General features: G+C 35.8%; 2 protein-coding genes across 3 annotated transcripts; both read left to right on the top strand.

Annotated features, from left to right (window-relative positions):
* Positions 1-1,410: 1,410 nt before the first annotated feature.
* LOC114739182 (uncharacterized) lies at positions 1,411-7,296 on the top strand. Of its 2 annotated transcripts, none has more exons than XM_028927232.1 (9): positions 1,411-1,981; positions 2,339-2,611; positions 2,776-2,989; positions 3,183-3,292; positions 3,365-3,564; positions 4,732-4,835; positions 5,790-5,980; positions 6,110-6,309; positions 6,702-7,296. In XM_028927232.1, exons 1-9 carry the CDS (start codon positions 1,726-1,728, stop codon positions 6,888-6,890), a joined length of 1,737 nt encoding a protein of 578 aa, XP_028783065.1. In that variant the 5' UTR covers positions 1,411-1,725; the 3' UTR covers positions 6,891-7,296. The 2 variants fall into 2 exon arrangements, with proteins under 2 accessions (XP_028783065.1, XP_028783064.1); XM_028927231.1 differs by having other exon boundaries at positions 2,333-2,611.
* A 1,518-nt stretch (positions 7,297-8,814) lies between these two features.
* LOC114739193 (uncharacterized) lies at positions 8,815-11,589 on the top strand. Its single transcript, XM_028927244.1, has one exon. The coding sequence runs from the start codon at positions 8,815-8,817 to the stop codon at positions 11,587-11,589; it is 2,775 nt and encodes a 924-aa protein (XP_028783077.1).
* The last annotated feature ends 1,908 nt before the right edge of the window (positions 11,590-13,497 follow it).

Raw genomic sequence — 13,497 nt, 5'->3', positions numbered from 1 at the left:
ATATTTCGGTCATCTAACCACGAAGTGGGTGATCTTGTTTTCAAACTACTAATCATATGATTTCTCATTTAAGCTAAAGTTAATTACTTTAGCTTTTTATCACCTTAACCTATAGGTACACAATTGACAATTTATACTATTCTTCGTGAATTAGCGTGTTTAACTTCAAAATAGTTGGATACGTCTTTCAATAAATAAAATAATTGATCGAAGTGCACCTAGATCGAATTTCACATAAGGCACCAAGAAATAGCTGAAGATAAATACAGGAATGCGAGATGGAAATGAATAGCTCAGATTTCAGATTATAGTTTATACGTTAGTCAACTATAATGTGAACAGATCTACATGAGTGCTAATACGTTTATTCTCTTTTTCCAAAGCATAGGTACAATCCTGTTTGAGATGCTGTAAGGCAATAATTTTAAATATTTCTCTCAGCAAAATTTAAATTTTATTCGTCATATTATGAAAGACTAATCTTTTCTATTATATCCGATCATTGTTAATTTTATATAGATGATTAAGATAGCATGTTTTAATGTTAAGGAAGTTTTCAAAATGTTCCCATGAATCAAATCTTAATTAGGGAATTAATACTGTGTACAAACTTTAAAATGCCAAAAAACAAAATTGTTACAAACTTTGTTTGTCAAACGCATTTCAACCTTCAAAATAAACTATTCTATCAAGACTCAAGGTATGCTTGTGTGCTAAAAAGCCAAAGGAACTTGTCACATTTTAAATTTTAAAACAACTTTATAATTATATCCCGCTATCCCAATCAATAGAGGCAATAATTCGCCACAGATTTGAATACAACTATAAACAACCGCACTGTTTTAAAAAAATCTTTTAGCGATTTTTAATTTTTTCCATGGTTTGGATTTTCTGCCAATGTCTTGTTTTTTTATTTGAAGAGGCAGATACTAATAGACCAATGTCATAAGCCGAATAGGATTTTATCATTTTGTTTAGTTCAAATCTTTCACATGAAATTTACTAAAGATGTCATATTTCACAATAAATATTTTAAAAATTTTATATCCTAAATTAAATATAATAATAATATTATTTTTACTACTTTTCACCCCCTTTTTTTTTGGGGTATCGACTTTCCACCTTTTTAACGAGTTATTATTATGCCATTAGGCCTAAGGCCATTACTAGGAAAGATTTTACACTTGGACCTTATCTTTTGGGCGAGACTAATGGGCCATGGTCATAGCCCATGAGGTAGAAAGCTGGCATCTTTGCATTGTCTTTCTCAGCAGAAAAGGAGAAAATAAAATGGGCTCGTAGTCTCTTTCTTCCCTCCATTCGCGGTCCACCTCAATCTGATTCTCCAGAATTCCAATTGACAGAAAATCTCCGGCTTCAAACTCCCACGGGCAGTGAGGTCGCTGACGTCGCCGAGGAGGATTTTGTTTGTCCCAGCATCTCAGTGGTCACAACTTCCCTCACTTGACAATTGGTTTGGGATGCATTGGCGATCAAGTTGGAGTTCATAGTTTTTACGCCCTCCTTGAATTCTGCCAATTGGTCGAAACTAGCGGTTTCGGTAACTATTGTTTGCATTCGAAAGTAGCTACTGAAACAATAATCACGTGGTCGAGTGTGATTTAGGTTGGTGGCTTTTTTGTTTTTCCTATGATGGGTTCAGAAGGTTTGGATTTGGATTTGCCAGAAGGAGATGAAAGGTAAACTGAATGGTTTGAAGGTGCAATGACTGGAGAGTCATTGGGTCTACGGACAGGGAGCAATGGATTTCTGCAACAACTGCAGAATGGGGTCACATCCCAGATTCACACAGGACCTGTACTTGTGCGCAGACCTTCAAAGACGCTTCTTCATTCCAGAGAGAAAGAAAGGCCTTGCCCTTTTGTTTGCCGACTTCTTGGTCGACGGAAGGTGGCAGTGCTGCTGATGGTTGCCCTTGCTCTTTTTGTTTTCGTATTTGGTTCCTTTACCTCTGAGAAAGGTTAGTATTCCTGCTCCTTATCCATGCCCATGAAATTTCGTCATCTAAACTTTGAATGGGATTAGTGTGATCATGAACCCGCTTAGGCATGGCATAGTTCTTGAGTGGTGCTAATATTTTTCTTAGGCGGATAATACCTCCGTCCATTATAGATTATTATTAGTTATTCTTTCCGTTCTACCATTTCCTGTAAAACTTTAACTATACTGATTGATGCATATTTCGAGATGCCATGTTTTGACTCGAGACTCCCCATCTCTTCTTTTCATGTCTTTAACTTAGAATGCTTTGGATTATATGCAGCTTTGAGTTTGTGTATTATATTGGGCTTTTGGTATTGTTATGAACTAGGTGCAGACATCATCAGAGAGATTCAAGACTCGCAATATTATGCCTTGTCTCGTTATGAAATTTTAAATCCTCTTGAAGTAGGAGAAAAGCGGCAGGCCATAGATTATCCTAGTGGAAGTTCCTCTCCTAGAACACGTAAAACTTCAGTAAGTCCTCCTTCTCCACCCTCTTCTCACTCAACAGGCAGAATGGGACAGTTTCCTACGTTAGGGCATCCATGTGATCATTTTGCAATTCCTCCTCCACCACTGAGTGGTAGGAGACGACCTGGACCGCGGCGTAAGTTTGATTTTTTTTGCCCTTAAGTTTTATTTTCAATTGTGAACTTAAAAATTAAAACATAATATCTATCTGGGGTTTTTCCAATGATCTGATACGAGCAACTAATAGGGCACAGCATTGTAAAATTCTATTGATCAGGTTCCTGCTTACTTCTATTTCAGCTTGTCCCGTGTGTTATGTTCCAGTGGAGCAAGCTATTGCCAGTATGCCAAGATTTCCATCAGCATCACCTGTGCTTCGCACTTTAACATATGTTCATGATGAAAATCCGGTAAAAATTGAATCACATGCTGGCTCTGAATTTGGTGGATACCCTTCTCTGGAAGATAGGGATGCTGCCTTTGATATAAAAGAGACTATGACAGTGCATTGTGGGTTAGTTATTTTTGCTATTGTTAAATGATTTTTTTGGGGGTTTGTCGTGAAGTTTTATATTCCTAAAAGGATTCGCGAAATCTCATTGTCCACTTTTGTGTTCAGAGATTCCTTTTCACCCTCTATGAATCCTACTTCTTTCCCTTGTTTCCTCTTTTCTTGCATTTTCATGTCTGGCGTAAACTCTTACCAGATTTGTCAAAGGAGGCAGACCTGGTCACCAGACCGGATTTGATATTGATGAGGCTGATATATCGATGTTGGATGAGTACCATGACATCATTGTTGCATCTGGCATATTTGGTATGATTGATGTATTCTCTACGCTCTCTTCACTGTGTTGTTTGCTATTTCTCATAGTTTCACCTTTTGCAGGAAATTATGATGTTATACAGCAGCCTAAGAACATCAGTAAGGAAGCAAAGAAACACATTCCTTTCTATATGTTCATTGATGAAGAAACAGAAATGTATATGAAGAACGCAAGTATACTGGATAACAGTAAGAGGGTTGGGTTGTGGAGGATCATTGTCATTCGCAAAGTTCCTTATGCTGATGGTCGGCGTAATGGAAAGGTTGATTGCATGTTTTTCATTCTTTCTCATGATTGGTATGAAATCTGAGTCACAGTTCATCAGAACATTCTGCATTTTCTATAATTTCTATAAATATTTCTCTTTTCAGTTTGTTAAACCCCAACGGTTTCTACTGTCTTGACTTTCTCCCATGTTACACCATAACCTTCTCCTAGGAAACGGACGCACTAGCAAATCCTAACAACTTTGTTATTGTAACTTACTGATAATCAAGCTGGGGTTATGATTGTCCTTGCCTGATCAGAATGCTGATTTCATTTAGGGATTATTTGCTATGCACTTTACTGGAAATGGAAAAGCCTATAATGGTGGCCGTAATTTTAAAAAACTATAAACCATAAGCTTTATTTGAAGGTCACTGCTTTTTCCTAATACAAAAAGGTAACTTTCGAATTAGAATAATGCCTAAAAATATGTTGATCAGAAACTGAAATGTTTAACTAGATTGTGGTACTAATGTAGATGATGCTCATACTTTATGCCTAGCTAGATTAAGTCGCACCAAAAATGGGTCTTTAACACCTTTGATCATCCACTCCCTACAAAATTGGAGGTAGTTGATGACGAAAGGGATTTTTGGTTCTTATCTGTTGACCCTTTTGTACATATATGTTTGATTAATTAATATATAATTTCTGTTAAAAAATAGGATAATGTGATTTGACAACTGTTAAGGCTGAATTATGATTCTTGGTTACTCCTTTTTTTTGGTCTCTCCACTTGCAATTATTTGGTTAATAACTTATTATTTGTGGTTGGTATATGATCAGTTACTGGTTCCAAAATAATCAGCTCGAATATATGCTTAAATTCGTGACACTGAAATTCTGGGGAACATGATTTTCAGCAAATCGATGTTTTGTTACTTAGGTTTCAAACTTCAAAGTTACAGAGCAGTTTTGAGTCTTGACCTGTTTAGACCTCGATTAATGCAAGATTTAATGTAATTTGGGCATCCGACACTGGATTTGTTCTTCCTGTTTGACGATGCTTCATGGTGCTTCTAGATGGTCACAGCTGCTGCATAAAATATAAATTTCTGCTGTTGTCTGCAAGGAATTAGAAGGGATTGCGTCATCAAAATGAAGATTTTCTTTTAAAGCACTGTGATTGTGTATATGTTGACCTCATATGTATTTGTTGCAGATTCCAAAGCTGCTTTTGCACAGGATTTTTCCCAATGTCAGATATTCAATATGGATTGATGGGAAACTCCAGCTTGTCGTGGACCCATACCAAATTCTTGAGAGGTGTTTGCCTCCGCCCTCCTCCCTGTTATTTACTTTCTCTCTATAGTTTTTCATGCCTTCGGTCCATGGAGTGGGATTAGCTTTTCTGTGTTCTCATTTGATATTGATGGGACGGGCTTGATTTTTTACTATCCTCATGTTTATTACATATATGGTATATGCTAAGAGGTGATCGATAAGGGGAATGGACAGAGTAAAAATTTGATGAAAAAAGGTCTTGAAAGTAAAGAAACGAAAACACTGAAGGATTGAATTTGCAACTGAATTACTCATTCTCCTCAGAATGAAATATGGTAGGAGATTTTGTAAACCCCATCTACTTGACAAGCGCTCTATCAGGTTGTCTGCAGGGTTCAATTATGGTCAAATATTATGTTATCTTAATAGGGCTTTTTATTGCAATCTAATGCATTTTGAACTTCCTTTTGCATGTGAAGGCCTCTGAAGTATTGATGATGGTAACTAACTCATTTGCAATCCTCCCAATTCAACATCCTTCAAACTCAAAGATGGCATTTTTTCAAGACGAAAGTTCCAATACTTTGATTTTTACTGTTATCAAAAGTATCCTCTTACCCTCAAATTTGATTCTCAAATGTATTTGTAATTCTTATCAAAACTTCCTTTGTTTCAAATCCAGTGGCTTGCGAAATAGTGATAGAAACATGTAGTTAATGCCTGCTATGTTAGTGCCACAATTCTTTATTATTGTGGTAGTTTGGTTACTTTGACAAAGTTCACTCTTCATATTGCTGCATGCAGTAAACTTTAATATGCATTGCTTGCTTCACAGAGTTGAATAAATTTGAAATTTTATTTCATTGGCTATGATTTTTCCGTAGTTTTGAACATGGGTGGACATTTGTGTGTAGTACTTTAATCATTCCCCTTTATTTAACAATAAAATAGATGTTGTTTGTGATGTTCACTTTTACTGCCTTTTGTATTATCCAGGTTCTTGTGGCGATCAAATTCTACTTTTGCCATTTCAAGACACTATAGACGCTTTGATGTCTTTGTTGAGGCTGAGGCTAATAAAGCTGCTGGGAAATATGAGAATGCTTCCATAGATCAACAAATTCAATTTTATCAAAATCACGATGGTTTAACTCACTATTCAAAGGATAAGCTTCCTATAACTAGTGGTAGGTGCAAGGTTGATTCAATACATTTTTGCACATGTAAAATGCATGATGTATTGAGATTATGCTGTTTCGTATATTGGCTGTTTCCATTTAAAATTGGACTTGTCATTGGTGTCTGGCATTTTGCAGATGTTCCCGAAGGTTGTGTTCTCCTAAAAGAACATATTCCCATTACAGATTTGTTTACTTGCCTATGGTTCAATGAAGTTGATCGCTTTACTTCTAGGGATCAGCTAAGCTTTTCTACGGTCAGAGACAAAATAATGGCAAAAGTTGATTGGAGTGTTAATATGTTTATGGATTGTGAGAGGCGCAATTTTGTGATACAGGTTAGTATTTAAATGGCTTACATGCTTCCATGTATTACCAATTATATACATGAGATTTTAAGCTGCCCAAGATATTCTCCCTTTTATCTTTTGGTTTCCAAGAGAGGAGTAAAAGATGATAACATCAGGGTCATCATAGTCAACGCACCTGTCAGTGAGCATTTTTGCTTGGATATAAATATTCTAATGTCGGGCTCAAGCGCATGAAATCATTGTTACCCTGCATAAGCTAGCCCCATGAGTTAAATATGCCGTGCAGTTGAACAGTTTGAAACTTATATATGCATTTAATTACCTTTTGTGATAAACGTGATTTTATATCTTCTAGAATCTGTATATGCCTCAATTCTGAAACTAATCAACTTTGTATTGTTTTGTTATTATAATTTCAGACTTATCATAGAGATTTGCTGGAGCATATGCCTCCTCCAGCCCCTCCAGTTCGTCGGCTACCTCCTCATCGTCCACTTGCTCCTCCTCGTACGAATAAGTTTCACACAAAGAAGAGTCCAAGGCGCACCAGAGGAGACAGGAGATCAAGTTCAAAGCACCATCGCAAAGTAGGAATTGTTAATTTATAACCACGACAATTTTAGTTCTTTTTTTTCACTCCTTTTTTTTTGGCCCCCTTTTGGTTTCTTTTAAAATTGTAAATTGCATTCTTTCCTGACGTATATTACCATTTTGAAAATGTTGATACCCGTTCTTTTTAAATGGTAATATGCCTCGTACTTGGCAAGTTCGTTGGAACCTTCTCAAATTGAAAAAAGAAGAGGGTTATTAATTTAGAGGTAATCTGTCTTTACACTGATGGATTAATTTTGCTCCTCAAACAATGTATTGTTGTATCTGTTGTGCATGCTCGAGAGTTTGAGCAAAAGGGATACTTTGTGTGTATTTCCTGGGGTTGAAAGAAATGAGGACTCAATCCCAGTGGGTTTTTCATGCTTTGTATGACAATAGACAACTTTTCAATGTTTGCTTCTCTATCCTTTTTCTACGTGCGTAGGCCTAAGGATTCTGGATAATGAATGAGATGATCGAATAGAAAATTTCAGAATGGTTGCAAATGTGTGCTTTAAAAGTTCGATCCTTTCAACTTTATAATGCCAAAGACACGCCCGCTTCATTACTATTGCAGGAACCTTAAACACGAAGCACTCAATTATTCATAGAAATTGGATTTGCTTATAAATGTAAGATTTTAATTTATATTGTTTCAAAATATTCTTATTGATTGTAAGGTATTTTTATCAAGAGATAATTTCAATACAGATAATTAAAATGATAAAATAAAAAGCCAATGCATTTTTTTTTATTAGTAATCAACTTAATTAATTTTTTTAATTTTTGAAAATTTATATTTAAGTTTTATATTAAAGATCGAAGGTAGTATTAATTTTATGCATTACTCGGCAATGAATTCGTTATGATTACCAAAACTTGTAATCTTACCTCAAAACGTGAGCTCTTCCAATGATCAAAATTTCCATAGACCAATTGAGACTTCCGATTTCAGCATGAAGGAATTTCCCAGCCGGTTCGATACTTCAAATGGAGAACTCCTCCTCGAGATTTTTTCTGTTTGTATTCAGTTTGCGCAGAATCTGATGGGGCTATCCTACAGCGACGGTTTTGTCGTGCCGTCTAATAGCGTTGCCGAACAAGCGTTCCTTCCTAGGAACTAGTTTCCTACTTCCTACACTTCGTTTTCTTGAATCCTGTTGTTCAAATATCCATTCCCTTTGTTTTTATTTTATTGTCCTTTTCCAAATAATAAAAAAATTGTTTTAGAGAAAATTATCAACAAGTAATTGTTTGAAAATTATGTTATTCATAAGTACCAGTATTAATGATTTTGTACTTAAAAAGTATTGATACTCAAATTCACGTGCTTATTATAATTTATGAGTAATAACATTTTCAAACAGATATTTATGAATAATTTTTCCTTGTTTTTATTTATCTATTCTTTTAAGAATTTCAATAATATATTCATGATTCCTTTTTAATTATATTTTCATTTATACTTATATTACTTTAAAGGTTTAATGCCCAATGAATTACTAAAGCAAATTAAAATGGTCAAAATAGGGGAGGATCGCACAGAGGAGCACTAGGGAAAACTTCCAAGAAGTCAGCCTCGGAATCTCAAGAAGAAAAAATAAAACTACTTTAAAATTTTACTAAATCAGAAATTTGTCTTCACTAATAAATTTTAACTAACGGTACCTTATGCTGACAGATATATATATATATATATATATATATTTTTACATTCAGGATAAATAAAAGGGAGGAAAAAAACAGATTAGAAGTATAACGCTGAAGATGAAATGAACGGACGTGATTCAATCACCACAACGTAGGTTTGGCGCCTAAAATAGAGAGACTGCAGTAAGAAACGGGTCCATGTCTGAATTCTCTAGTCTCCTTTTATTGCTAAGTGTTGAAGGCGTGGTAAACTCACAAATTTAGTTGTTGTCTTCCTTTCAGATTATGGCCATGGCTCCTCCACTTCTCTCCTCCTTCCTTTTCTTTCTTACGTGTTTTTTCTTCAACGTCCACTCCTCCACTGCCTCGCCAATCCATTACAAAGGCCACTGTGCTTCTATAGTCCCTGAGGCAAATGTCCGATATTACAGGTCAAGGTTTATCTCCGTCGATCATCATTTACAGACAGCTTATTTCACCGGAGCCGATAGATTTCTCGGCGCTAATCCTTATTCTCAGAAAAACTCAATCTTTCTCCGGCTTGGGCGCTTCAGAGAGACTGATGTCGCTGGCTTGTTCAAAGTCAGAGGATCCATATCAATTACAAGCATCAGTCCCTATTACCATGTTGGAAATTTCAGCTATGGTCGCTCGTCGTATTATAGACGTCGTCGTAGTTCTGTGACAATAATGCTTGATGGGTTCTGGTCTGAGTCCACGGGGAAGATCTGTATGGTTGGTTCAGGCAGTGATTATTCGAGAAGAGGTAAGACTCTTGATATAGATGTTGTTTTAAAGCTCAGCAATGTCTTCAGTTCAAGTAATATCAGTAGTTTGGTTAGTGGAAGCTTGGATAGATTGAAGAGGGGAAGATTTGATTTTGAAACATATCCTGTGCTTATGATTCCACGATTCAACTATGAGTTTACCTTGGATTCTGCAGAATCGAAAAATGAGTTTTCGCATGTTGGGATGGATGGTGATGGTGAGAAGGGCTTACCAGAAAATAACATAGACATGAAATTTTTCTGCTCATCTCGTGTTTGGGCATCAATTAGGCAGCTTAATTTGGAGTACTCTGGCGACTGCAATACTCAAGAGAATTGTACTCCATTTAGTGGGATTCCTGGGTTTTTACCACCTTCTATATCTTTGACTCTAATTGAATGTACTTTCACCAAGAAGAAACAGTTGAGGATTTTGATAAATTTTGGTAATCATAGTTATGAAGATTATGGTGCCAATGTTTTCAATCCCAAAACCACGTTAGTAGGAGAAGGTTGGTGGGATGAAAAGAAGAATCATCTGAACGTAGTGGCTTGTCATTTTCTAGGCTTGCCATCTTCATCCTTCTCTAGTGTTCATGTGGGCGATTGCTCAGTAAGATTAAAACTAAGATTCCCATCTATTTGGTCAATCAAAGACACCAGTACCGTTGTGGGGCAGATATGGAGCAACAAAACTGTGAAAGACCCTGATTTCTTCAAGGGAGTGACTTTCAGAAACGAAGATGATCAGAATGTAAATGTTCAAGCCTTAGAGTACGAGTACACCCAGCAAGACACAGTCAAAAGCTTGTGCCCAAGACCCAATGTCAGCAATAAGGGAAGAAGGTATCCAAATCCATATTCCTATAACATGCAATTTGATATGTCAGTTAGAGATTCCATCAGAAAAGTAGCCCAGGGTAACTCAGCTCCTTTATCTGTTGGTGATCAGTTCTATGACTTGGTACTTTCTACAAAATCGGCTACAGGCAACTTTATCACAAGTGGCTTGTTTAACATTAGCTACAAAATCAGAATGTCATTGTCTGATAATGGAACATTAAGGGACAAAAAATCTTTGTTCAGTATGTACAATGAGGCTGTGACGATTTCTGCAGAAGGAGTTTATGATGCAGGAGCAGGAAGTTTATGTATGGTTGGCTGCAGAATTCTTCCCCCATCAAATAATGTGATTCCAATGTCTCGTTCTGTGGATTGTGAGATTCTGGTGAAGTTTCGCTTCCCACCACTACACCTGAGGTCTGCAGGCTACATTGTGGGAAGCATAGAAAGCACGCGCAATAAATCAGATCCTCTTCACTTCAATAGTCTGGGCCTAAGTTCTGCTGCAATTTACAAGGAGGTAGCAAGAGAAACTGTTGAGAGAATGGATATGGAGATCATCATGGTTCTGATATCCGCCACTGTACATTGTGTTCTTGTGGGATTCCAGCTCTGTCATGTGAAGAAGAACCCTCAAGTCCTTCCCTTCATCTCACTTACCATGCTCTCAATTCTCACTTTGTCCCACATGATCCCTCTTGTTCTGAACTTTGAAGCTCTCATATCTCAAAATCACAATGCTAAAAACTTCGTTCTTTCAAGTGTTGCATGGCTTGAATCTAATGAAATAATAGTTAGGCTAATTACTATGGTAGCCTTCTTGATGCAATTTCGTCTCCTTCAGCTTACCTGGTCTGCAAGAAACAGCACTGATGACGTCACTCAGGACAGCCTCTGGATTGCTGAGAAAGAGGCTATGTATGTGACTTTACCATCATATGCAGTTGGCTTCCTCATTGCAATGCTAAAGGGCAAGGGCAAAAATAATCATTATTTGGCGGCAGCGTCTTCAAATTACCAGCAAACTTCATCTTGGGAGGTTTTGAAATCTTATGGAGGATTGGTAAATGATGGCTTTCTCTTGCCTCAGATCCTGATGAACATGCTCTCAAATATGAAAAAGGACGCACTTTGTGGTATATTTTACCTTGGAACTAGTTTTCTGAGGATACTACCACATGTTTATGATCTTTACAGGACTTCTCAGTATGATAGGCAATATAGTGGATCTTATTTGTATGCTGATCCAAGTGCAGATTTTTACTCCACTGCTTGGGACTTGGCTATTATTGTGGGATGCCACCTATTTGTTCTCGTTATCTACTTGCAGCAACGTTTTGGTGGTTCTTTTATTCTTCCTTCCAGATTTAGAGGGTCTGATACATATGAAATGGTGCCTACAGGGACGCAAGAAGCTGAAGAAGTTGAGGTAGAAGAAGGTACGCCCAAAATTTAGAAGCTATAAAGTTCTGTAATGGCAATATTACGTGTATGAATAAATTTGGAAACCTGATCGATGCAAGTGTTACTGCTTTTGCGGCTAAGCGGAAGTTTGGTTAAAAACCAAACCGTAATTTTAAAAATGATTTTACAGTATACGAAGTAGGGGTATGCATGGACCAGATTGAACCGGGTTTGTTATCAACCCGAAGTCTGGTCCAATAAAGACCTCGGGCTGAAAAAGACAGCCCGAGGTCTGGTCCAGTCCAGTACCAACCTGAGGTCGGGTTGGACTGGACTTGGTCCTCTGGACTGCCTGGACCAGTCCAAGCAGTCTAGGACCTAAATTTAATTTTTTAAAATTTTTTTTTCCTTTAATAGGAGACAAGATTGTAACTTACTATATAAAATTTTGTACATATTTTAATCCAAGTTCATCAAATTTAATCATTCTCTTTCATTTCCCATAATGTCATGTTTTCTTAAGTATCCTCATTAATATAGATCTTATTTGTAGAAAATATATACGTATGCTCATTACTTAGGAAGTTAATAAATAAATCTTGATTATTTGAATAGACAAAACCTTATATAGAAAACTTAAACCAAATTAAAATTATATAAATAATAATTAAAAAAACGGGCTAGACTGGACTGGACTAACTAGTTTGAGGGGCCAGTCCTTAGTCCAGTCCATCCCGATGAGACTAGTCCGGTCCAGTCTTGTCCAATCTGTTTCGGGCTAATTTTTCTAGACCGACTGGATGGGTTTGCTCGGGTTGGACCGGACCATACCGGACCACCGGGTTTTTGCACAGCCCTAATACGAAGTATGGTAGAAGAGTTTTTATCCTGATTGGCATAAAGACACTTTTGAAAAGTATTTGTTTGGTAACAAGTAAAAGTGTTTTTAAAAAATACTTTTCTGTAAAACCGAGCAAACTAGTCTATATATTTGTTTCGTATATCCTAAAAGTACTTTTAAAACTATGATTTGGTTTTAACATAAATATCCCGTTAAGTAAACCAAACACCCCCTCTAAACTTCAAAGTTTAACTACATGTGGATTAAATTCCGTAAAAGGTGTTTGCGAACTTTTTAACGCATGATATTATATTCAAGTGTTCATTTTTCATAGAGTTGAAAATAAGCTAATTTCGTTAATAACGTTGAAGTTTATTAGTATAAAAGCTTTTCTATAACTTATAAGTGAAATGTTGTGAATTCGATCGTACTCATAATTTGAAGCCGTTAGTATCTGCTTTCGATTCAAAAAGAGAAAAAGAAAATAAGCTAATTGTAAGAGGTTTTTATAGAAAATAAGAAATGTGTTTTCACACCGCATAATTAAACGTAAGTATTGAGTTAGAGTTATTTACCTGCCTACGTTAAAACAAACAACAACATAAAAAAACAGCAATTTATTGGAGTCATAACTTAAATTCATACATTCATTTATTTATTTTTATTCTTATAAATATCAATAATTTAAACTGAATACAAATGGTCTAATCCCCGAACATTTTCTTAAAGTCATAAAATGTTAGCGGACTAAATAACTAAAAATAAAAAAACGAGTTAAATTTTATTATTCAATGAATAAGTTGTAGTCGAGCCAAATCTTTAAAAACTAAAAGTGTGTTTAAATTAGCAATGATAAAACTGACTTTTCCAAACGTGAGTTAGAGTAAAGTCAATTAGTGTAATGTTATTTATGTGTAGATTAATTTTTATAAAAGTTAGTTTAATAAATTAAAACTTGTTTCGATAAGTAATGAAAAAGTAAGTTTAAATATAAAATGACTAAAAAAGATATCATTTTTCTCTAGACTAATTTTTCCGACTTATAAATTAATTTATAATCTAATGATATGCATAAATATTTTAGAGAGATCATATAATATATAATATAATTAAGTATTA

Source organism: Neltuma alba, unplaced genomic scaffold (assembly GCF_004799145.2).
Source record: "Neltuma alba isolate B1F8T4 unplaced genomic scaffold, ASM479914v2 tig00013798_pilon, whole genome shotgun sequence".
Taxonomy (NCBI): Eukaryota; Viridiplantae; Streptophyta; class Magnoliopsida; order Fabales; family Fabaceae; genus Neltuma; species Neltuma alba.
This window is presented reverse-complemented; position numbering and strand designations above follow the sequence as displayed.

Coding starts and splice junctions, on each gene's coding strand:
- LOC114739182 (XM_028927231.1), top strand. CDS start 1,726: ATGACTGGAGAGTCATTGGGTCTACGGACAGGGAGCAATGGATTTCTG. Junction 2,990..3,182: donor ACTATGACAGTGCATTGTGG/GTTAGTTATTTT, acceptor AACTCTTACCAG/ATTTGTCAAAGGAGGCAGAC. Junction 5,981..6,109: donor TAAGCTTCCTATAACTAGTG/GTAGGTGCAAGG, acceptor GGCATTTTGCAG/ATGTTCCCGAAGGTTGTGTT.
- LOC114739193 (XM_028927244.1), top strand. CDS start 8,815: ATGGCTCCTCCACTTCTCTCCTCCTTCCTTTTCTTTCTTACGTGTTTT.